Source organism: Varanus komodoensis, unplaced genomic scaffold (genome assembly GCF_004798865.1).
Source record: "Varanus komodoensis strain SLA01 unplaced genomic scaffold, ASM479886v1 scaffold2, whole genome shotgun sequence".
NCBI classification, from domain to species: domain Eukaryota; kingdom Metazoa; phylum Chordata; class Lepidosauria; order Squamata; family Varanidae; genus Varanus; species Varanus komodoensis.
The window spans coordinates 59172396-59198036 of NW_025335568.1; the positions used below are offsets into that span (position 1 = coordinate 59172396).

Genomic DNA, 25641 nt, shown 5'->3' on the forward strand with positions numbered 1-25641 from the left:
GGGGCAAAGCAACAGCAATCAGTGAAAGAAAACTCTTGCTTCATGGCCAGATTTCTGTACACTAAGAAGCTACATAAATATTATATTTTTATCATTTGGTTACTGTCTTAACTGCACAGTTTGACTTAATCTAGCTGCAAAGTCATGCAGTGGCCACAGCAAGCTATGTAGCATTTGCTGCTTAAGAATAAGTGCAGCCTACTTCCAACACAAAAGGAGTCAATGACAGTTGCTCAGTTTCCACAGCCTACTTTCTATTCTAATTACTTTCAGCCCAAAGAACATTTTGCTAATGGATGTAACTTGGTGAACAATTTGCATGTTTTCTTCTGTACCTCCTTCCACTTGGAAGCAGGGTTGGTAAAATCTCAGGTACCTAAAGGCTGGGGTGGGGGTATTTGTTTTTGCTTTCCTATTTCAAGATTTTCAGCAAGAGCTCCTAAAACGTTTTATTTTTGACATCTAAACAATTTGAAATATTTCTCTATCCCTGTCTAAAAGTTTACAATGTTGACACTGCTTCATGCCAACACTTGAGGCATAGTATTCCAATTGAAATTAACACATAGCCCAAAGTTACCTTACAGTTATTCATTTGGCTTACAGATACTCACAGCCGCTTAGCACATTTTTAGGTGTCACACATGCGGAACAAAGAACTTTCAGAAATTGCATCAGTGTTGTTTAGAATTTACTGTGTGAAAACTACACTTGTTCCTGAGTTTCAGTCAGCAGCAATACTTATGCTGATGCATCAATATTTAATCTAGTATTAATACAAACATTATAAAAAAGAAATTTGCTATTGAGTCTATATTGCCAACAATAGTCAATAGTCTGTTGCTACACAAATAACTGAGTTTTGTGGCATCTTAATGACTTACCAGTGGTCTATCAGTGCCTTTGCTTGGCCTTTAACAATTTTTCCGCTTCTATGACCATGACTATGCACATATCAAGGTAACCATTCACTTGGCTCTAGTGAAGTGGATCCCAATCCCACAGGTGGAGAACCACTTTTCCCCCCTCTCAGGGGCCATACTCCCTGAGGGGTCATGCCAGCATTGGGTGGGGTTAAAACCCAAAGTGGATGTGGCATCACTTTTCTCTCCTGCCATGCCCTGTTCTCTTGTCCTCTATTTCCCTCTTCTTCCCTGGCCAGCAGGCTCCAAAAACAGACTGTTTGCTCTTCACTCTCTGCATGAACTGATTACTCAATGGGATCTTCTGAAACTAGAATGAGGGTCACAGATTGTCAATTCCAACTCTAAAAGAATCAACCCTGCTTCTGCAACCAGAAGAGTTTGTTTCTTGGTTTCCTTCCCCAGTCCTCCAGATAAACTGGGTTATGACTCCCCTCATTTGCAGACAGCATGACTGATGATGGGAGTTGTAATTCAACACTTCTAAAAGGCACCAGATTGGGGAACCCTTGATTAATCAATAGTAACCAAGGGATCTGAGTTTAACAAAGCTGTTTTTAGGAATGTTATGAATCAAAAGAGGAGGAGAAACCCATGCCTACAATGCTACATAGGAAAATCGGGTTCATCTAGTAATTGAAGAAGTAATAGCCTAAGTTTTCCTTGAGAAGCTGGCAGGAGGACTACGGGAAATCAAAAAACTTTACTGAACTGCACCAGGGAAGGTGTTCTCCTTCCAACCTGAGATATAATCAGCAAATATTCAGCAGACAAAATTCCAGAGTGTTTTACAGTGCTTTTGCACCAGAGTCAATTTAGTGTCATACTACCTTATTAAATAGTACTAACTAAAGGTTATAACTTTTAACATTCAGAGAAAATTCAGCTTCAGACACAAAGGAGGCCTCTCCTGCAAATACAGCTAGGGAAAAATATTTTCAAATCCTAGGCTTCCATTCTTTGAAACCCACCATCTGAGCTTTGTGAAAATCCTGAAGCAACAGAAAGCCAAACAAATGGGTCCTAGATCAAATCAAGTCAGTACATTCCCTGGAAGCAAAAATGACAAAACTGAAGCTGTTGCACTTCACATGAGAAAGGAAGACTCACTGGAGAAGACAACCATTCTAGGGAAAATCGAAGGCAGAAAAGACCAACTATGAGATGGATTGATTCCATATAGGAAACTGCAGCCTTAAATGCTGTCAAGGAGGGAATTAATTCATAGGGTTGCGATAAGTCGGAAATGAGTTGATGACACATTAAAACAACAAAGCCTGCAAAGAACTGGGTAAATGCAGATTCTAGATACCAGTACCACACTGAATAATTCCAATTTAAATATATTTCTCTAAGGCTGCACAGCCAAAGAGCCACTAAAAAGAGAAGAAACATCTGCTAGAACTTCATCAAGAAATCTCCATAAGACAGAAACATAAAGATGAAACCAACAATGTTAAATTCAGTTATAATATGACATTTGTGATTATTTATAATTAAATAAGATGGAGCTCAAGAAATATTTGCAATTACTGCTGCCAGTAAAAGAACAGATAAATAATTAGCAGGAGTTGCCATTTCATATACATCTTATTGTAATCTTTACAACAATCCTGTAAGGTAAATCATGATTTATTTCCCCACATTACAGATGAGGGAAAGTGGGATAATGAGCCAGAATGACTTGTCTGGAGATCACTTCAAAGATCATAGCCAAGGCATTAAGCCTCTCAGCCAAAAGTTACATGTAAAACAACCCAATGTTACAATATGTATGACTTTTCTACTTCCTTAAGGCTTTATTTCTACCAGCTACTCCAGAGATTCCCCTCTCCTTCCACAGTAGCAGAGCGTCCTGTCAGACCTGCACCACACCAGCAGCAGGAGATTAAGTTTCCATAAGCACTGCAAAGACCTGAGAACATGGAGAAGTTGCTATGAAAGCCAGATGTTTTTGAATTCAACTCCCATTAGCCCCAGCAAGAATCACCACTGGACAGGAACCTCTGCAATCTTTGAAGCACACCAGGTTAGAGAAAGCTACTGTACCTCACAGCTTGATTAGAGACTCTCAAAAGATGCTCTACAAATCTGGATTCATACCTCCACCCTCCAACTGGTCACTTTTGTTCATAAACTCATCTGCTGGTTGCAGAAGTACTGAAATATCTGAAGCCATAGCTCTTTTGATCTTGGAGCCTGCTGTGTGGGTTTCTATGCTGCTTAAAAACAACTTATAAGCAACACATAGCTACATCCAACATGGAGAGAGACAGGCAATCTAGTGTAAGTTTTACTGTGTGATCCTCTATACCTGTCTACTCAAAAGTAAGTCCCACTGAGCTTAATAGGACTTACTTCTAGATAAGCAGATCGCAGATAGCAACCTTAAAATCACTTTTCAAAGCTACCATTTTCTACTGAATGGACCAGATTTAATGCTAAGCCAACCAGTTTGCCATATGCAGCTCACAGAAAATGACTTAATGCTTGACAGAAAGAACCTCCTACCTCTTCTGAATTCTCTGTGCCACCATCCTTCCCGCTGCCACCACTGCCGCCACCACTGCCGCTGCTGCTACTGGCTTTTGTAGTGCTTTTAGCAGATTTTGGAGGCTCCTAGAGAAAAGCAGAAATAAACAAAAATGAAACACACAGGACAGCCAGAAACACATTCCACTAAACCTTAGTGGAACAAGACATCTGAATATGCTTTTGCTGTTTAGTGACTAAAGGCGTCATGGAACTGAACTGCCAGTGACCAAAAGGAGACAATATGCCATAAACAAAATGTCTCTACCATGTTCCACAAGTTGGTGCCCAAGATATACGCTCTTCCCAGCACCCGAGAAAGAACTGTGTGCAGCAGCCAGTCAATAATCATCATCTAAGCAGTCCTCCTAGAAAGAATTAAGTCTCCTCCTTTAGGAAAGAGCAGCTGACTCTATAAGCCCCTCCCCTCACACCCCGTGGGTGGTGAAAGCTGCCCATTTGACCACAGCGGAGAACAATCGGCTGAAGAGCTGTTGGGAGGCTGAAGAGCTGTTGGGAATCTCCGTTCCTGCTCTCACTCCCTACAAGAAAAAGGGTTTATCTGCCCAAACAAGTAAGCGCCGATCAGCTGTTATTTAAGAAAGCCCTTTGCAGTGCTGCTCAAGAGCAATGCCTGAGTAGCAAATAGAACACACAGCTACATGTTGCACATGGCTAGTATAGCTGGCCATAGGAAGACAAGAGGTGGCAGAAATTGGGAAGACGCTTAGCCACGATGCAGAGGGCGCAGTGGAAAAGTTAAAGAGCTTTTCTAGGCACTCCTGGGGACAAGGGGGTGGGCAGAGAAGTTTCTAATCTTCTCTCCATGCAAACTAATATTTATAGCTCAATCCACTACATGAATCTGTGTTGGTTGTGTGTATTCTTTCATCATTAACAAAGAACCAACTGTTGTAAGGCTCTCATCCTGGCCACCTAATTCTTATCAACCACAGGTGATTGGACAAGATGCTATTTAGGGTGCAATCCAATGCATGTTTAGACAAAAAAGTCCTACAACTCCTAACATGCCTAGCATTGGGACCTTAGAAACTAAGGGAATGGGAAGAGAGAAATGTGGAAAAGGAAAAGGGGGTGAAGAACAACAGTAACACCAGAGCAGGCAGATAGACACACATGACAAAAAGCCATTCTCAGAGTCAGAGGACTTTTTATGCCTAAAAAATAGCATGAATAGCATGACTCCCTCAGAAACTTATTTAGGAGAACAGGAGAAGAAAAGGGATGGAGAAGGGGGGAAATATAAGTCGGACAGATGTACATGCTTGCTATACTGGTAGTGCAAGCCTATGCATGTTGACTTAGGAGGAAGCTGCATGGAATTCAGTGGAATTTACTCCCCCATAAGTGGGCAGATTGAGACCTAAATGAACTGCTTCATTGCCAAGGAGACTAAATCATGACAAGCTATATTTCTGTATTTTCTAGAATTATGTTGTGTAGATTTGGCCAATGTAATGATATATGTTCTGGGAACATGTGGCAAATAGCACTGTTTAGTAGAGGCTCCAGATCTGCAGTCCGTGACACTTGTTTTCTACCATGGTATGTGTCCATGGCTGATACCTTATCAGAGAGGGGGCAGGGCTTGATGAGAGGCCTTTGTGGGCAGGATGGAAAGAACTGGTGAACCAGGTATTCCCTGTTCCTGCTGTAAAGCAGAAAGTCACGTGCACAAGACCGCACCAACTGCTGCTCAAAGAGGATGTGCCATAATACCCATGTCACCCAGATCACCCCGGTACACAGGAGGGAAAGTGGGAAGCTGCCTTACAGCAAGTCAGCTCATCCTCCCTGGGCACTGCCTAGTCTGAATGGCAGTGGTTCTTTGGGCTTTTAGGCATGGACATTTCCCAGCTGTCCCTAGAGTTGTTGAGAATTGACTCTGGGAGCTTCTGCATGAAAAACATATGCTCTGCACTCATAAGGTTTAAATGCAGCAACTGGATTCAGACAATGCTATTACTCACACTTCCAGGGGTTGTTGTTTAAATGTGGGTTGTTATGTTGTCTGAACCCAACCATCTAACAACCCATGGCTCAACAACAAACCATACATTCTCTTCATGGGTTGTTTGTGGGTTGTTAGTATGGCTGAGATCAGACAGCAGCAACACTCTGCAACGTCCACTGCATACACACAAGCTACAATACAAATACTTCTACTATCCATTCTGGCCTTGCTTTTCTATTCAGATGAAGACACTATCAGAGAACATGCTGGATAGATCTAGGGAGGTTGTGCGGACTTTTACACTGTAAATATTCATGAGACAGCTGGACAGCCATATGTCAGGAACCTGGAGTCCTGCACTGAGCAAAGGGATGGACTTATAGGCTTCTTCCAACTCTAGTATTCAAATTTCTATGCACAGGGCTTGAATCTGTCTTGTCCCCAGTCAGGGGATGATACTTTTTGCTAAGCAGCGTCTTTGCAAGGGGGCACACAATTCTGCCTAAATTTGCTGTATGCCGTTGGAATACCATGCACCACTATGCATGGCAGCTACAAACCCAGTGTCTGTCTCACAACTTTAACCCTAAGTGTCTCACTGGATAACAGGAGAGCAATCCGTCCTAGTCAGATCTATGTGATGATCTCTGTACGCATACACAAGCCCTGTACTCACACAGAGAGAGCAGTGTACACGCCTACATACACCACCCGCCGAATCCAAAGCACACAAAGAGGAGCATTCTCTGTACCTGTGTGCCCAGCACCTTCTGTGTTGCCCTGCTGAGATCCATCTATTTCTCCCAACCTTCCGCCATTAACCTCTATTCGTACCACCAGGGCAGACTGGATCTTTTCTCCTTCGGCAAGTCAGCCTCCTTCCCCCGCCCGCAGGGACTGCCTCCACCTTGGTCCCTATTCTTCCTCTTCGCCCGTGTACACGGCTGCTACACGACTCGGCCTTGGGCTGCGACCGCCCAAGAACCCATTTCCCCCCTCCTTCGTGCAGGTACACGCAAGGTCCTTTTATTTGTGAGAAACCAGGCCACTTGCGCACACGCATGGCCTCTCCCCGGTGCAACGATCCCGTAGGAGTGCAGACGTTTTCCGCCCGTGCGTCTATCCCCCGGCCCGCGCCAGAGGTTATAGGATGTGCATTGTCCGTGCAGTGCGTCCCCTGTGTGTGCAGCACACCCAGCTCTGCCTCCATGCAGGTTTGTGTGTGTGTCCTGATTGCTTGGCCCGCTTCCTGAATATGTGTGTGAGTGTGCATGTCTATTGCACAGACCCAGATCCTGCGTCGACCAAAAGGGCAATTGCAATTAACTGTTCCCCTTGCTGCAGCAGCCCCTGCACCCGGCCTGCGGCTCCAGGGACGTCCCTTTCTCGGCTGAGGCCCCGAGCTCAGTCTCCGCCAGGCCCGGGCAGGATTTTGCACCGGGGCGGGTATGTGTGTGTCCTTGTTTTTATTTTTTTCAGGGATAGTTCTCGCTGCATGCCCGCTCCTTCCCCTCACCTTCTCTTTCTTCAGCTTGTAGGGCATCCCGGATCTTAAAGTGCTCCCTCGCTGACCTGCTCGGCCTCTCCCGCCGGCCCGGCCTCCTCGCTCGGTTCTCCTCGGTTCTCCTCGCCGCCGCGCCGCCGCCGCCTCCCTCTGCACTGGGTTGGCTGATACCTCCATTGGGCCTGCCTTTCCAAACCTGCCTGGTAACTGGCTCTTTGCTCTCGTTTCACTGGCCGGCGTGAGCCGCGCTGATTTTTCCCATTGGCGGCGGCCTCGGCGGTTTGTTGAAGGACAGCAGGGAGGCGGGAGGCGAGCAGAGCGAGAGACTGAAAGCCCGGTTGCAAAGCACCACAATTGTAGGCGGGGAGGAGAAGGCGCTGTTGTGGGGCTGCCGGAATATGCATATAGGTCACTACGGCTGCTTTCAGAAAGCTTGAACGGGTAGTTGTGAGAGATGGGGGAGCCCACCCCAGGCGGACAGTGCAACACGCAGAGATTTATCTGTGTCATTGTCAAGGAGAACCATCCATATTATAGAGGTAACCCCACGGAGAAATTTGTCACGAAGCTACTCCAAAGAGTGGCAACTGCATTGCAGTTATCATTCTTTGCAATCATCACTATTTGAAACAACCCCCCAAAAAGTGACGACCGCTAATCGATTTTAGTTCTCAACTCTTCTTTAGCCTGCATAGATATTTATGTTATTTATGCAATGGCCAAAATTTAAAAAAAAAAAACTATTTCAATCCTGCAATGGAGAACTGGTAAAACAGGTTTTGCAGGACAAGCATGCTATGAGGAAAAACAGGCCTGATGTAGGACTGAGAAATTATTAATAATCAAAGCAACAAATATAAAATATAGTGTGATAATGAGTCAGAATGAAGCAGATTTAAATCCTTTGGATTCAAATGGAGTTAAGGCACATGCTTAACACTCTTTCTGAAATGGAGGGGCTTAAACAAGCTTTGCTTTGGCTGGTTTAGGCCCAATATTGTTAAAAAAGAAGTTGAAAATACCTTCAAGAAGGCTGAATTCTTAAATATGCTTGCTCGGAAGTGAACTATGTTCTTTGACCTGAACTTGTTGGAGGAAGGGTGGAATATAAAATGGCACAGATATGCTTAGATTCATGCTGCTGTAGAAATACTCTTGTGCTTCTAGATATGGAAAAGTGTATGAAGACATAGTTGTGAAGCTGAGCAATGTATACAGCAGTGTGATTAACAAGATTATGGTGCATGACACATTCTTGCTGCAGCCGTTATCTGTAAAGAGAAAAGGGTCACAGTAGATTTTATTTATATATATATAAAAAATATATATATATAAAATATATATATATATATATATATAAAATATAAATATATATATAAAATATAAATATATATATATAAAATATATATATATAAAAATATATATATAAAATATATATATATATAAATATATATATATAAAAAATATATATATTTTTATATATATATTTTATATATATATAAAAAAAAAAAAGAGTCAATAGAAGTGTTCCCACTTTCCTGTCAAAATGTACCTATGCGTATTTCATTTGCAGCATGAATCATATTCAAAAGCCCTACTGAATTCAGTGAGACGACTTCCAGCAAAATGTTCATAGGAGTGCAGCCTTAATGGATACCAAGCCTAGGATAAACAGGTAAAAAGGAGATACTTCACCTTGTGCATGATGAAATTCTAGAATGAATTGTCAGAGAGCGAGCACTTCCATAGATGGCTTTTGGCTGCACAATTAGCTGCATGACTACTCAGATGTAAGTCCCCAGAGTTCAGTGGGACTTCCTTACAAGAAAGTATGAATAGAACCTTTTTGGGTTAGGCAAATCTAGCAGGACAGGTCTGGATAGTCCTACTTGACCTGAAAGCTGTGTCAAAGATCTATGTTCACAGTATTCCTCAGATGCTGTAGTAGATAAAGCAAATGGGGTATTTAACTCCATCATGCCCAGCCTCTGAATTTCACAGGAATGTCTTGACAGCTTCTGAGCACCACTCATGAACATACTTAAAAAGGAAGAAAGCCCTATTGCACCAACTGGAGTCAACTTTGGAGCTGGGATGTTCAGGCCTGGATGTAAAACAATTATTTAGTTATTAACTTCTCAAACTGGAGTGGTGTAGCAAGGAGAGAGGTGTTCTCGTGCTTCCTAACCAGTTCACCATAGCTACAACAGATCTACTCAGGGAATTATTATTATTATTATTATTATTATTATTATTATTATTTCTATACCTCCCCACAGTCAAAGCTTTCTGGGAGGATTTGTGTTGCAGTGTCATTTCAGTTGGGGAGGAGAGTTAGATATGCCATTGGAAGCAGACTATTATCAGATGTGCTATTCTCTTTTGATTTGTCAGTTCCCCCCTCTGGTGTTAGTGGCATCTCTGCTATAGCCTTTTCTGCCAACCTAAAATAATTGTGCTTGGGAAGCAAAGCTGACAAATGCCACTTCTTGCCAAGTCTCAGTGTGACATACTGAGCAATAATAGATGTGGCCATGAGATAAATGTGCACAAGAACTGATGTAAATAGTTCAACAGACCATGGAGTATCAGTGCCTCTGGCTGCAGTCCACCAATTTTGCAAGTAAACAGCCTCAGTTCCTTGGAGAGCTGCTCAGCTTCATTCTCAGTATTCTAATAACTATTTTTACATGACATTTTCTATTAGCCATTTTTCCTCCTGTGAAGAACCCAAGGCAGCTTACATAATCCTTCTCCTCTCCATTTTATCCTCATAACAACCCTGTAAGGTAGGTTCAGTTGAAAGTGATGGGCCTAAAGTCACCCAGTGAGCTTCAGACTGAGTGGGGACTAGAACCCAGATCTCCTGGATCCCCAGTCCAGCATTCTAACCACTGTGCCACACTGGCATGGTAGTAACAGTATCTTTGCTTAATTTGCTGAGGGAAAGAATGCTTGCTTGAAAGCAAAAGAATATTTGCTTTAGGAAGGAAGAAGGGAGTGCCTGAGGATGGGGAACCTTAAAGATGGAAAGTGACAAGTAATCTAATCACATTTGTACTCCCTCCCCTTTCAAAGGGCCTTAGGGCATCACTGCTCATTTTCTTCACAAGTAGCCCTGTGAAGTGGTTTAGGCTGAAAGATGGTGACTGACTTCACATTTTCCCTGTTCAAAGCTAACCACACAACACTGGCTTTGTTATAAGGGTCCATGCTCTTCTCATTCCTAAGTCCTAAGAACCTCAGGGCATGTTTACAAAGTCATTTGCTTATCAGAAGAGAGCATGGAAGGCTTGTAGTGTTTTTCAGGCAATTGTGTGGCATGATTTTTACACACTGCATCAGTTCACAGAATAAGAAGCAAGAGCACTTCTAAGGACTGTACTTTCTCACTTGCCAAAGTGCACACACTGGATTGGATTCAAACTTAAGAGTACAGCGCTAGGCATGTTCAGACAGAAAAATGTACTAGAACTTCCAATATTTGCTGGCTAGGAATACTAGGGAATTGTAGGGCCTTTTTTCTATCCAAGCAGGCAGACATAGGGTTTCACTCTTATTCACACAGAAGAGTGGGCCTACTGAAACCAAAAAGCCTCAAGTTACTCCTGACTAACTTGTGTCCCACTGATTTCAATGGATCTTCTCTGAATCTGACTACGTCTGGGTCATAACACAAGATCCATGCTGAATCAGACTAAAGGTCCATCTGTACACATGGTGGCAAACCAGTTACCCACAGGATTGCTGCAAGACATCACCTGTCCAATCTCCCCAGCAACTGGTGTGTGCAGGCATATCGCCATAGCCAGCAAGGCTAGTAGCCACTGATAGCCTCTTATTCCATGAATCTGTCCAATTCCATTTTAAAGCTATCATCACTTCCTATGACAACAAATTCCATAGTGTAACTATACATTGTGTGAAGAAGTATGTCTTTTAACCTGTCCTAAACCTCCCAGTCAGCTTCAAGGGATGACCCTGGGTTTGAGTGTTATAGAAAAGAGGGAAACATGCCTCCACTTTCTCTACATCATGCAATATTTTTAAACATTTCTGTTGTATCTCCCCTTACTTACCTTTGTTCTAAGCTGAAAAGTCCCAGTTGTTGTAGCCACTCCTCACAGGGGGGCTACTCCAGTCCCCTGATCATTTTTGTTGCCCTTATCTGTACTTTTTCCCACTCAATAATGTCCGTATTTAGGTCGAGTGATCAGAACGGAACACAATATTCCAAGTATGTTCACACCAACAATTTGTACAAGGGAAGTAAGATTTTGGCAGTTCTATTTTCTATTCCATTCCTAATGATGCCTAGCATGGAAATTGTCTTCTTCACAGCAGCTGTGCCCTGGGCTGAGATTTTCATCAAGCTGTCCAGCACTACCCAAGGATCCCTCATTTGCTCAGTCACTGCTAGTTCAGATCCCATTAGCATATACTTTGAATTTGGATTTTTTTTTCTTAACATGCATTACTCTACACTTGCTTATATCCTTAATTTTTTGTTTTCTTAAATAGAATACAAAAAAGAAAAAATGAAAAATAAGAATTCCAATATTGTGTATATATTACACAAATATAACATAATTTCATAACCTAGCACATTTTCAAGAAAAGCAAATTTATCTTTCTGTCAATCAATACTTTGTTGAAGCTCGTAAAAAGAAATTATAGTTTACTAAACCAATAAATTTTCCAATTGCTTCAAGTCAGTTATAAATTATTGCATAAGATTTGCATTTAAGTATAAATCATCAACAATATTTTATGAGCTCCATTTTTCTGTATTAAACTGCATATAATAAAATTTCCATTTCTCATTAAATTCTTCAATCGGTCTTCTAATACATAATTAGTTAGTTTTGGCATCAGTGCATACTCAGCCATCTTATTTTTCCAGTCTTCAATTGTTGGACATTCTGCTGTTTTCCATTTGGAAGCAATTGTAATTTTTGCTGCAGTTGTCATGCATTTAAATAACTCTGACATATTCTTTGAAAACGTCTTTGGCAGAATATTCAAAAGCATATTCTTAGCACTCATAGGAAAGTTAATTTTAAAGGTTCTTTGTATTTCCAGAAGTATCAGCTTTCAGAATCTTTTAATTTTATCACAAGTCTACTACATATGGCAGAAAACCCTATCTGCTTTTTTGCATTCCCAAGATTTTCCATTATATACACTTGCTTATATTGAACTGCATTTGCCATGTTGATGCCCATTCTCCCAGCTTGGAGGGATCCCTTTGGAGCTCCTCAGTCCCTTTTGGTTTTAACCATCCTAAAAAGTTTAGTGCTCGCTTGCCCTGCTTCTCTCTCTCTCCCTCTCTCTCAGATTACCTATTTCTTTCTTGCTTCCTGTCCTGCTGCCAGGGAAAGACAAATCACTTTTCCTGGAGCTTCAAACCAATCTCTTGCAAAGACTTTGGAAAATAGGCCAAGGTTAACAGGCTGCCCACCTCTGCTGTAGGCTATGCAAGAACCTAAGAGAGTTACTTGGAACAAAAGAATTATGTGGCTGATAACAATCTCAGGTGGTTCTGATTCTACAAAAGGCTCACTGCTGGTCTTTGTCATTCACACCACCATTTTACTACAAGCCAGATCTGATTCAGCCATTAGAAGTTTGTCTGTTTTGGTCCCAAGCCACTTCTGCCTGAAAGATATTTGGAGATAGGAGTGTGGGGAGTGTGGCATTTAATTCATTAGCAGAATGATGCCATTTTTAAAATAATTTTTTTACATTTTTAAAATAAAATGTAATTTAGAAAGATGCTGAGGAGATGCCTCTTGCTTTAAATATCAGTCTAGCCCTATAACCATGTCAGTTGGGGACAAGATAAGCAACTATCTGATCAGGAAATGACTTGCCAAACTTGTTCAGTGAAGACACTGAGTTTTCATGTTTTGTCTGCCCCAAATAACTTTCCCCTTGTTTCCTTTGTCTTAATTCAAGAAGAATTTCAATGGTGACTTTACTCATACAACTCTCTATAAAACATTATAAAAGCATCCCCATCATGCTGGATTCTTTGTAGCCTCTTGCAAACTACCTACATGCTTTTACTCTGGATGTAACTGTAACTTCTTTTGATTGTTCACTCCTCATTCCTCCTTTTTCCAAGTCTTGACGTTAGTCTTCCTAATATTAATTTTCTCCCACTGATTCAAACACTCCTTGCCTCGAAGGGACTTGTTTCAAATCGGTTGTATTGCCTATGCAACAAAAACACAGCAGTCATAAAAAGTAAGATTGCAAGCACATCCGTGCCTCTTCGGAGGTACGTCCTGTTTTTTCCACATAAACACGCACACTTATTTGGGAGTAAGCCCCACTGAACTCAAGCAGGCTTCCTTCTGAGTAAACACGCGTAGGATTGCGGTCTCAAAGGCGCCTCTTGCGCCATAGAGATCGCAGCCCTGCGTCCCGTGGCTAGAAGAGTAAAACCTATCGAATTAATTAAGGCTTATCCGCGATAATATCACGATGCACTGGAGTGAATTGGGAGGTGCCCTCCTCTGTCGGAGTCTCCCATTTAATTCCTTCTGTCCGTTCGCCCAGCCCTGCACCGACTTCAGTCGCACCTCTCCCGAGAGGTCGGGGGGATCAGTCACAACCGCGTCCCCGCGGAACCGAAAGGCGGTAGCCTCCGCCGGCGAGGTGCCCGCTCTATCCTTGTGCCACGTCCTCCTTCGGTGGTTGTGCCTTTGTCCAACTCATACGTTTCCATAGACATACAAAAAGGGGTAGACGGATAATTAATCGCGAAGCGGAGTTTCTGGGTTACTTCTGACCCCAGATTTCCCACCCTTCTCCTTTTCCTCTATTAGACTGGGGGGGGGGGGTGATTGACGCATATTCGTTGATTCAATCTAGCGGCACATTTGATTGCAGCTAACTTTTGACTGAGTGTTTGCTCTCTTGCTATTTTTATTACATTACATTTATACCTCACCTTTATTCCTCTTGCAAGGAACCCAGGGCAGCTTGCAAGATTCTCCTCCTCTTTTCATCCTCAGAACAGCAACTCTGTGAGGTGGTTAGGCTGAGAGTTTGTGATGACCCAAAGCCACCCACTGATTTTCAGTGGGGCCTAAAACCTGGCTGTCCTGATCCAAGCCAGTGCTCTAAACCAATACACTGCACATAAATACACTGCCTGCACCGAAGAAACGGCAGAAGCAGGGGTGCTGCTAGAAGCCAAAAAGATTTGGCATTCAGGCCCATAGGACCAAAAATAAATGTAAATATGGAATTTACATGTGCACTGAAGTGTGTGATGTGTTTAAAGCAGCTCGTTTCTTTAGAATAGTCCCCTTTGTAAGAACGGACATGTGGACAGAGAGGAGGAAGGCATTTGATTATGGAGGGAATGGCGGAGAAAGAATAGGAATCAGGGAGTTAAGTATGGGGGGGTGCGGGGGGGGGAGTGCATCTATCCAGAGGGATCAAATGCAGCAGAGATAGTTAGAATTCCTGTACCTTGATTTCAGCAAGTGCCATGAACTGTGGACTGCCCCCACAGAAATTCAGGGGATCTGAAAGAAAGATAGGCTGCTCCCTAACACCATCTATGAACCGGAGTTTGTGGTGGTCTTTCAAACTCAGGCTTTTTTTTTAGGAAAATTATTTTGTTTCCTGTCCAAGAAAGGCAGAAGCACCATCCTTTTTATTCTTTTGTCCATATTGCCGATGTTTGTAGGGCATGGCAGATTGAGTCCAGAGTCCATCCCTATCAAGACGCCTAATTTGCCAAGGCTAACATGCTTTCAACTCGCTAGAGGAGTGGCTGGAGCAGCTGCCACCACTTGGGGCCACACTTCCAGTCTCCACCCTGCCATCTTTCAGATACACAAAGCTGGCTGGTAATAAAGAGATTGGCCACTTCCTTGCCCAGTCTTGCCTTTCTAAAATAAATTCTGGCTGCTGATCGCCCTTTGCTTTGGTCCTGTCCTACATACTTGATGCCTGATGGTGGGGTTCCTGCTTTCAATCAAGATCCCCCCATTCAGACATCATGCCCTGTGCTGCAGAGACCCTGCACTAAGTATGTTCTGAATCTGAGGGCTTAGGAATACAGAGAGACCAATATTTAGGCCACGCTTTGGAGTCAGTTTTGCACGGGCTCATTGCTTTTTGTCACCAGTTTGTCTTTATTCTTAATAAGATTTACTAAATTGGACTAGTGGTCTGGGTTTGGATTCTCTTTACACCTTCAATGATCAGTTTGCTCCCTCAGTTCTTCCTGAACTTTTTGGATGTTGTGCTTCCAAGTAACTAAAGCAGGGAAAGGAAAGCAGAGTAATTGCCTGGCCAGCATAAACTAGGAGCTTAGACAGCAAACCTATTTGGCTCAGCTTGGGTTAACTAGGCAGAATTGGAATGGACTAAATAGAAGCTAGAACTGAATGGTCCAGAACAACCCCTTCATTTTATTATTCATAATTATTATTATTCTATGACAAAAACAATATGTGTTTGAAACATTGGGGACAATATTTTAGGATGGAAAGCCTTGCAATATTAGCTCCAAAATTAACTCCCAAATAAGAATCCATATGGAACAGAACAGCATAACCCAGAATACCAGTGTCCAAAGCAAGGCATGCCAACCAAATTCACTAGTCACATGTGATGAGATGACAGTGAAGCCATCATCCACAAAACCCACATTTGATACCTGCACTTGCCCATGGTCTGGAAAAGAGCCCAGAATGGCACATTTGGAGTTAAACTAGCTAAATTCCTAAGTCACACATGGCTAGATGAGAGTGATATAAGTCATACAACCTCCGCAGAAACCACAAAGTTCCAAGTAAGCCAGGCCAACCAAATTCACCAGCTACACATACATACATGGCAGTGATGCTAACATCCACAGAACTACTACAAAAACCATGCTCGGATATACCTACCAAGCAGCAGTCCATGGAACTTCATCTGTCACACATAACTGGGTGCTTGGAGGTTAAATAGCAAGCAAGCAAAATTTGTGATATTGCAAATAATCACTTATCATGGGGCACATCAGTTAAATTAGCCTTAGCTGCCAGTTTCCTGCCTTTGCAGTCATGTTTACTCTGGTCTGAAACCAGATTGTTTGATCATTGGATATAATTTTTGGTAGTTTAACAACAGATAAATTAAATGTCATGATGTCAAATGTTATTTGGTAAGACTAAGTGTTAAAAGCACACTTATGCAATTGTTTTTTCTGCTATGTTATTGTAGTGGAGATTAAACATAGCTTAACTTTTTCTCATAATGAGTCATGCTGAGGATTGCTTAATGTTTTATGGCATCACTTTCATGTAATCATGTGAATTGGTGAATTTGATTTGATTCAGTTGAAAGTTTCTGTTCTGGGCTACTTTCTGAAATATGAACTATTCCCTGGAACAGATACTAGAACATGGTTTCTATAGCTGTTTTCTGGCTTATCACACACTTCCCATGCAATTATATGATGTTATGTGCCATCATCACTGACTTATGGTGACCTTATGAATGAAAGCTCTCCAAAATGTCCTATCCAAGATAGCCTTGCTCAAGCTCTTGTAAAATTAAGGCTGTGGCTTCCTTTAAGGAGTTGATCCATCTCATATTTGGTTTTCCTCTTCTTCTGCCTTCAACTTTTCCTTACGTGAGTGCTTTCTCCAGTAAGTTGCAGCTAGCACATTTTATTGGTTTGGCTCACTTGGAAGTTGTGGCTCCAGGCCATTTTCCAGAATAGGAACTGTTGAAGTGGCATGAGTCTGGAAAAGACTGCCCTACAACAAACCTATGGTGTCATCTGGAGCAACTTATTATTTATAAAAAGCTTAACATGTACTAAGTACTGTACACAGATTAAAAGCAAGATCACCCTGCCTTTGGGTTTACAGTCTAAAAGACATGACATAAAAGGGAAAAAGAATGAGATGGGGTAAACAAGCACATTCAGTTACACGATTGTTTGTATAATTATATCCTAAGAAGAGTTCGGAGAGAAATCAGTCTAGCCAGTAGAATAGGCCTGCTGAACCGACTTCTCTGCTGCTGTAATCAGATGGAAAGGTAACTCAAAGCGGCAACTGAGGGCAGGGCCCTTTTCTATTGTAACCCTACAATATAGTGCATAGCGAAGCTTCCCTGGGACGCTTACCAAGTGCGAAATGCATAGCTTTCACTACAACTTCGGAAGTGATGTATTGCTCCATTTTTCTATCTCTGTGGCAGAAGGGGCCGCTCTGCGCGTCTTCTCTGTGGTTAGCACGATCCCGTCGCTCCTGGTTCGGAGGCTCAGAGCATTCAAGTTGCTGCCCTTGTAGACTTGTAAAGTTGAGGTCGCACAAGTTTCCCAACTCTGAGATCTTTTTGAAGGTCTTATTTCATCTCCCCCAGGCGGAAGTGAGAATTGCCCGTAGAAAACAATGGAAACAGCGTTGATGGTCTTAGGCTATAACATGGCCAGGAATAAGAGCAGCGGCCGTGAGCTTATATTATCGAATGCAGGTCTTATTTTGAACAGGCAGGAGGCTTAGGTCAGCTTGAATAACTTAGACCATTCCCACCCATAAAACTCCTTGCAGGTTATAGCAAAGGCCAGGCTCCCTAAATTGACCCCTTAGGACCAGTTGCACGTGGAAACCTTGGGCTCGATCCATTTACAGACTAGTCGCACTCGTAAACTGCTCCCTCCTCCAACGCACATTTACCCGCCGAGGAAGACCTAAGGAAAGGGACATTCCTCTCGACTACCATAAGCCTTTTGCTAATAGTAACATGCCGCTGGCTAATCACAACTGCACCAAATTCTTGTTTTTCCCACTGTTCTCCGCAGACAGGAGAGCTCTCACTTCTGCGAGAAGGGCGGGGGGGGGGGCAGAGAAAGTTCAAACTCAAACCCGAATCTAGATCCTGCGGGTCGTGTTCAGTGCTAATGCTAACTAGAGCTGACCTTTTTAAATGAATGGCTCCGATTCATTTCCGCAGGTCTACTCTCCCTACGACTAACATAGGATACTGTTTTAATCAAGTCTATGGTGACGAGCGTGATTTCGCAAGTGCCCCGAGTGTCGTTGCTCTAAACCTTCACATCTCTAAGTTGCATTCACCAACTTTGGATTGGGCGACAGAGCGGAAACCTGATTTACCATCAGGCAACCCGGAAGCGTGGAGCGGTTTGTGAGCCTTTCTCTATGGCTCCCGCCGAGCGAGAGGCTTCTTTGCCGTTAGCATTTTTCGGCTCTCTATGGCGGTGGCGGTACTGCGGGGTCTGGACGACTCCGTCCCTCGGGACCTGCCGCCGGCCGCGGGGCTGCTGGTGGCCCCGGCGGGAACGCAGTGGGCGGCGGCGGGGCCGTCTGGAGCGCTAGTGTTGGCCGTGCGGCCGGCAGGGGCCGAGGCGCAGCCGGTGCTCTTGTGCGCGGCGCTGCTGGAGGACGAGGCCGCCTCGGGGCCGGAGCTGTGGCTGAGCCGGGCCTTCCTGAAGCAGCTGGGCCTGGAAGCCGGGGCGCGGGTGCGGGTCTGGCCCGTGCGGAAGCCGCCGTTGCTAGGCTGGGTGTTGCTGGGGGGAGCCGCGGCGGCCGGAGCAACAGGGCGGCCTCCGCGACTGGGAACAGCCCCCGGCTCCAGCCTGCTTGTGCGGCGCGGCGAGACCCTGCCGGGCTCGGGGCTGCTGGTATTGGAGGCCCGGCCGGCCTTGCAGGGGCTCTTGGGCGCTGGCACTCGCTTGGCGGTGACTGAACTGCGAAGCGGCGGAGACGGCCGCGGTCGGAGGGACTCGCCACTGCTCCCCGCTCCCCTGGTCTCCGGGTGGGCGCACGGTGGGGAGCGGCTAGTGAAAGCGGAGCGGGGCCGCCCGGCACTATGGGGAAGCAAGACCGGCGAAAGCGAGTCTTTGTGGGTGACCCGCTGCGGCCTGCGCAGCCTGGGTCTCTTCCAAGGAGAGTGGGTGTCGGTGACGAGGCAAGAGAGAGGCTCCCTGGGAAACGGGGCCCAGCACCTGGCGGTTGTGCGGGTCCTCAGCCCCCAGTGGCATTTTCCTCTCCAAGACGTCGAGGACAGGCACCGCCGAGCCTTTCTGAATGAGAGAGCTCTGATCCCTGCCACCTTAGCCTTCAACCTGTCCTGTGACCCTTTGGAAGGGAGCCTTCTTAAAATTCAGGTAAGTGATGACCAGTGTTGAGTTACGCTGGAAGAAATCCATCCACTACTGCAGTTCTTTTGTATTCTATTGTGCTACAGCAATTCACATTTGGAGAACATGAATCAACCTTACAGCAAGTCAGGTCATTAGTAACTTATCTAGGCCAATCTACCTTAGCTTTTCCCTGACTGATCCTCTCCAGGCCTGCTGGCCTGTGCCTGTTAGACCATGACAGCAAGGAGCATTGGCCAGGCTTGACTGGGTGGGCAGAAGATAGAATGGTTCACTTTCAGTTCTGGATTGGATGTGTCCAAATCTTTGTAATGGGCATTGGGGAACATGTGATGTTCAATGTGGGGACAGTCATATAGAGGCTTTGAGTGAAATAGAAAAACAGTCACTGTTCATGCAAGCAATGCAGAACAGTATAGTCTTAATGGTGCCAGTCCTTTATGGCTTCCTCTCTTTCCCATGAAAAGGGAGTTGGGGTGGTGGGCAGAAGTGAATCTAGACATGTAAGTAGAATGCAGAGGAATGTGGAGGTAGCTGAGCTAACATATCATGGGTTGGTTTGGCTGTTGGCTCCCCAAGTTTTCTTTACAAGTATGGCTCAAATCAAAACATTGTATTTTCCTCCTTATGACACTTAGAACTAGCATAAATATGTATGGGCAAGTGGAATAGCTTGCAAACTTACATATGATGCATAAAGCAAGTATTTTCCAGCTTCTTTGAGTGGTATGGTGAAAAATCTCCTGTTTTTTCCCCAATCTGATTACAGGGGAAAGTGATGTACTGAGAAGAATTTTGTTTGATTAATGGTATGTGTTAGAAAATATTGATGGTCCGCCAGTAAGAGGCGGGCTAGCACAAGGTGCCAAACTTTAAGAAGTAAATGTGAATACATTACATAAAAGGATGTTAGTTTGTTAATTCTATGATAATAGGCATGTGACTGCTTAGGTATTTGATATTTTTATAGTCAGGCTTGCAAAAAGCTTTCTCTATCACTTCTCAACCCTGTTATCACTCTCAAACCCTTTATGTCATTGGAGCTAGTGCTCCTGTCCATCATATCTATCTTTTATTCCTTGTGCATTAATGTAGATTGTAATATGTCTTGAAAACTACACCTTTCCCCACCAATTCTACTTTTATAATTAATTGTCAATAGAGATTAGTGTCCCTGTACCACACACAGATGTCCACTGAATATATAGGAAGCACCCGTCATTTCAGTACGGGATGGCTACAGAAAGGTTTTTAAAATAGATAGCTGTTGTCTGCTACCATGAGGTTAGATGGAGCCTTACATCTGCTTTTCCTCCTCTCCATGCCTTCTAAATCTCTGGTGCAAATTTTGGGTTGTGTGAGTGTGGAGGGGAATCCATTCCACCAGCGGTTTCCATTGTGCTGGTGGATGGGTGAGCACTGGACATAACACTTTAGTCAATTGCAGCAGGAGCAGCTGTGTTTTGTGAAATCTTAAAAATTAACAAAAGTAGGAATAAGTGTTTGTGGACTAAACTTCATCAGATGCGTAAAGTATTAACCTATGTTGGCAAGTATGCTCAACATTTTAGGGGTGTAGGAGGATTGCAAGTGGTATAGTCAGAGGGAAATGAAATGTTAAAAACATTGTTACAATTATGTTAAACCTTGAATATATATACTATATATAATCATTGCATAATTAAGTATAAATGAGATTTTAAGAATGTAAGTGACTTTGAGGGTATGCACACAAAGGGGATAACTAGATTTCCCTAAGCTATTATGGAATGAACAAGACTAGAGCCACTTCTAGACAAATCACTGTAGCTACAGAAATTTCTTAATTGTATTCTAGCTTAATCTGCCTGTATAGCAGAATTAGAACAGGACTGTTTGTCCTCCATAGAGATATGGGGAAGCTGCTGGTGTGCAAGAGGTAAAAGGAAGCCGATCCTTGCTATCTGTGCCACCCTTTGCCAAGGAGCTACACATAGAGATTGTGTCCTCACCAGCCTACAACACCAGAGGAGTCTATGACCAAATTCTCTACCAACATTTTCAAACTCCCAGGTTAGCTTTTCAGTAAAGATTACAACTTAACCTGTGCATACCTCCTTATGAGATCAAGGATAATGATCTTCTTAAGCTTTTTATATATGGCTTAAACACACTATAAGCAAGATGTGGCCCATATGCCACATGTGGGAGGCTTGCTTAGGTGTTTCTCCAGATGTTGCTTCTAAATGCCAGGTTGGTGCAGAAGAAAACCTCCCTCCTCCACAATTTAATCATGAAAGAAGCAGCTGATCTGGCATTTATAACTGATACCTGGGTGGGTGAACAGGGAGGAGTTAGTCTCTCCCAGGTGTGCCACCAGGGTACTTGGTTCAGTATCAGGGTAGACATGAGGGTGGGGGAAGGGGGTTGTCATGTTCTATAAGAATTAAATCTGTCTAGGTGCCTAGTCTGTCAGATGACTAGTCTGGGGTGTTTGCACCTTGCATCCGGCCAGCAGGACAGATTGATTCTGCAGGTGTAGCGCTCATCCTGCAACCCATCAGTTTCTCTACCTCAGATGTCATGTTGGAGTCCCCCGACTGCAGGTCCTGGAGGGGTCTTCAGCATTCATGCTGAGTGTATCTAGTTCTAGCCCACCTGCATTGGCTGCTTTGTATGCTTCTGGGCCCAATTCAAGGTGCTGGTTTTAACCTATAAAACTCTAAATGCAATACCTGTCAGAGTACCTCTCCCCACAGTGATTTACCTGGACACCACGATCAATTTCTGGGGCATTTCTCCAAGTGCCTACCCCATAGGAGGCTTGCAGAGTGGCAGCAAGGGGGAGGCTTGTCTGTGGTGGCCCCCCCATCTTTGGAACAACCTCCCTGCTGCAGCCTATCTGGTACCAAATATGCCATCTTTTTAACATCAAGAGCTGAGGCTGTTAAAGACTTCCTTGGTTATCCAGAGTCCTGAGGGGAGTGATTCTTCTTTGCTGGGACTTTTTCTGTATTCTAAGTTATTTTAAATTCATTTTAACGTTGTTTTTTCTATGATATTTGTACTGTATTTTATTGTTTTCTTTTATACATTGTTGTAAACTACCTAGAGAGCTTTGGCTATGGGGTGTTATAGACATGAGGAAATGGTGATGATGATAACTGCTGGACAGCTAAATGATTAATTCTGAAGACGTTTAGAATATCTGTCTTACATAAGTGAAGTAAATCATTGTACCAGATGAGAGAACTTTTACAGACTTGGGCTAAGCCTGTCCTCTGGTACCAAGTACTTTTACGGCCTCTCCTAGTCTTATTTATTTATTTATTTATTTATTTTTCAATTTATATCCTGCTTTTTCCTACAATGGGCTCAAGGCAGCTTACATCATTCTCCTCCTCCATTTATCCCCACAACAACAACCCTGTGAGGTAGGCTGGGCTGAGAGTCTGTGACTGGCCCAAAGTCACCCAGTTGGCTCCATGGCTGAGCGGGGACTAGAACCTAGATCGTCTGAGTCCCAGTCCCATGCTCTTAACCACTACGCCACACCGTCTCTCACTGGCTCTCATATCTTAAGATTCTCTTCCTACTCAGGGGCAAGTTGTGTTAGTCACAAAGCCCTGTTAAAGAGCTATTTTTCTGTTTCCACACTGAAAATAATTTAATTGTGCAAAATAACACAAGTTATATAGATTTTCCCTTCTCCTGCCGTGCCTGTTCCCTCTCACTTGGGTTATGTTAGAACACAGTTTAAAAGGCAATGGCATTTCATTGCTCTATGCATGCCAAATTCCCCTCTTGATGATAGTTTTTCACATACTTTTTCCTGATCTTTGCAGTACAGAAAAAACACACAGGTTCATTTAACCCCTTCTACTCAGCAGAGAAATCCGAAATGACTTATTATACCAGTTCTTTCCATTTCTACAAGAGGAAAGAGAAACACTTGAAATGTTTTGATAGCTGCTCCTTGTCAAGTAACTGTGTCAAGTGTCATGTTTTTCTCTCTTTCTGGGTAAAGGATGTGAGTTTAATTTTTCACCATGGCTATTTTGTTTCAGGCTAGTCCAAACAGAAGATATTTTGAGTATTCCAACAGTCGGGCACCCTGAGTTCTTAGAAGGAAATTCAGAGAAGTTCATTAGGTATGTTGTCAATCTGCTAAAAGCGAAACACACTCTGTGTTTGCCGTCACCATGCCACTCATTATAATCTCTAATTGAAATGCAGTGGTACCTCGGCTCACAAATGCCTCAGTTCACAACCAAATCAGGTCACAAACAGGAATTTCATAAAAATTTTGCCACAGGTTGCAAACTCTGCATCGGGTGATGATCGCGAGTGCGCCCACCTTCCCTGCACGGGCGCAATTGCAGTCGTGCTGGGAGGGGGGAGATGGCCGTGTTCGTGTTGTGGGGGGGGGGAGATGGCCATGATTGTGCCTGTGTCCCCTATTTGAGCGCGCCCGCCTCCCCCCAGCATGCCCGCGATCGTGCCTGTCTCCCCTCACAATCGCGGGGACAGGGAGATGGCCCCGATCTTTGTTGTTCTTTGTCACTTTGCTTCAAATTTTTGTGAGTAAAAAAAAGTAGTTGCAGAATGGATTAACCTTATTTACATCGACCCTTATGGGGAAATTTGACTTGGCTCACGACCAGTTTGGGTCACGACCAGAATCCTGGAATGGATTAAGTTTATGAGCCAAGGTACCACTGTAAGTTGACTTGCTTGGGAGTAAGTGTCTGTGGGGGATCTGTCCTGGAAATCAGAATTCGGTTAACCACTGGCTGAGGACACAAGGCTTGCAGTCCTTGCTCACTAAGACTTTCTGTTGAAGTCCTGAGGCTTGGTGCTTCAGAGTGTTCTCTGGAGCAAGTGGGTCATGCATCACACATGGGAAATGTCAGCAAGTAAAGGCTGATAGCAACTGGGAAGAATCATGGAACTGTCTAAACACAGTTGGCTGCGCTGGTTGGGGCTGTTGGGAATTGTTGACCAAGACCGAAACATGTGGAGGGCCACAAATTTCCATCCCAGACCAAAAGCTTGTGCTCCTACAAAGTGTAGATTTTTTCCATTAAGGTTTGCTTCCTACCCATTACTCCTGTATCCAAGATCTTTGGTGCTTGAATTTTAGCCTTTTTGCTCTTTTCTCAGATGGCCAGAACTCTACTTCAAGGTGAAAAAGATACTTCCTGAAGAGGAGAAAGAGCAATGCATGGGATACCTGGCTGATACTCAGAACACTTCTGTGTTCCTGGTAAGGCATTAAAAGTATTGCATTTTTAATTGCCTTGTAGTCTGGCATCAGAGCCTTTGGATGCAGCAAAATTTATGGCTCTTCTGTGCACTACAGTGCAGTAGGCAAATTGTCCTAATTTCAAGAGCCTTCTAAGCCAAACAGTTCAGTCCTCTGGAAAGAGCAATAGGTTCCTCACCTGGCTCCCCACAGGGTGGGGGTGGAGAAGGAAAAGGGGATGTTGAGGAAGAAATACAAAGGTGGCCCACTGACTTTTAGGTGTGAGCACACCCACCCCTGATCTCAGTCCCTGTTCACCACCAGCATCCTATCCGTAACAATAGGATAGGATTATCTTATTGTTATCCCCCACAGAGTGCAGCCCTTCACAGAAAAACCCATTCAGGACTATGAGATGGTCAGGCACACAAGCAAAACCCTCAGAGGTGTCACTCTAAGCAGTGGGACATCTTTCTCTCCTCAGCCTTATGAGAGCTGCTTTTATTTTCCTTATCAGCAAAGCAGGTACGGTGGGTGAGAATTCTAAAACTGGTAGGGCTGCCAGGGGCTAGAGCCATTTCAAATATCTGACTACTCTAAATGAGATTGATGAATGACCTGAGAAAATGTGCTTATTTGTGGTGATACGAAATTGCCTTATCATTAGGTTGGCTCAACAAACAGTGCGGTCCCATCTTTCCCATCTCAAAACACCCATGGTTTTTGGAGCAGTTTGTCTCCAGCTGGACTTAGCAGTGTAGTGAAGCAGCTCTGTGACATTCTTGGTCCTCATTTACATAGCAGGTAAGTCAGCCCACTTGACTTGAGCTCTGCCGCTCTGTGTAGCTGCTGCCTGTTGCTGACAGATTGTTGCGAATTCTGGGCCTCACATTTCCTATATGGTATTTTTCAGAGTGGTGCATTCCAGCTACTTGAGTGCCCTCTGTAACTCATCAATGCCCTTAGTATATAGAATGGGCAATGAAAGCATTGGGTTTCCTGCGGACTGTTGTTTAACATGTAATGTTGTTGTTAGTTGCGAAGTCGTGTCCGACCCATCCCGACCCCATGGACAAAATTCCTCCAGGCCTTCCTGTCCTCCAGCATCTCCCGGAGTCCACTTAAGCTCACACCAACTGCTTCAGTAACTTCATCTAGCCTCCTCATCCTCTGCCGTCCCCTTCTTTTGCCATCGATTGTTCCCAGCATTAGTCTCTTCTCCAGGGCGTCCTTCCTTCTCATTAGGTGGCCAAAGTATTTGAGTTTCATCTTCAGGATCTGGCCTTCTAAAGAGCAGTCAGGGTTGATCTCCTCTAGGACTGACTGGTTTGATCGCCT

At 43.9% G+C, this 25641-nt stretch overlaps 2 protein-coding genes and 1 long non-coding RNA gene across 4 annotated transcripts in view; 1 reads left to right on the plus strand and 2 right to left on the minus strand.

Moving 5' to 3' along the window:
• PPP2R5D (protein phosphatase 2 regulatory subunit B'delta) overlaps positions 1-7063 on the minus strand; it is a 48672-nt gene extending 41609 nt beyond the window's left edge. The window contains exons 1-2 of the mRNA XM_044428995.1: positions 6947-7063; positions 3435-3542 (exon numbers count right to left, since the gene is read on the minus strand). Of these exons, the coding sequence (XP_044284930.1) occupies positions 3435-3542; positions 6947-6973 (135 nt within the window). The 5' untranslated portion in view covers positions 6974-7063. The remainder of the gene's footprint in view (positions 1-3434; positions 3543-6946) is intronic.
• Positions 7064-11595: 4532 nt separating this feature from the next.
• LOC123022897 lies at positions 11596-13744 on the minus strand. The gene is made up of 2 exons (XR_006414603.1): positions 13522-13744; positions 11596-13152 (listed from the first exon to the last, which is right to left on the minus strand). It is a non-coding gene; the product is annotated as an uncharacterized LOC123022897 (long non-coding RNA).
• Positions 13745-18112: 4368 nt separating this feature from the next.
• Positions 18113-25641, plus strand: part of PEX6 (peroxisomal biogenesis factor 6) — a 24239-nt gene continuing 16710 nt past the window's right edge. For both annotated transcript variants that reach the window (XM_044429715.1, XM_044429716.1), the window contains exons 1-5: positions 18113-19085; positions 20968-21131; positions 23126-23209; positions 24222-24324; positions 24971-25107. In XM_044429715.1, coding sequence (XP_044285650.1) covers positions 18171-19085; positions 20968-21131; positions 23126-23209; positions 24222-24324; positions 24971-25107 — 1403 coding nt within the window. In that variant the 5' untranslated portion in view covers positions 18113-18170. The remainder of the gene's footprint in view (positions 19086-20967; positions 21132-23125; positions 23210-24221; positions 24325-24970; positions 25108-25641) is intronic.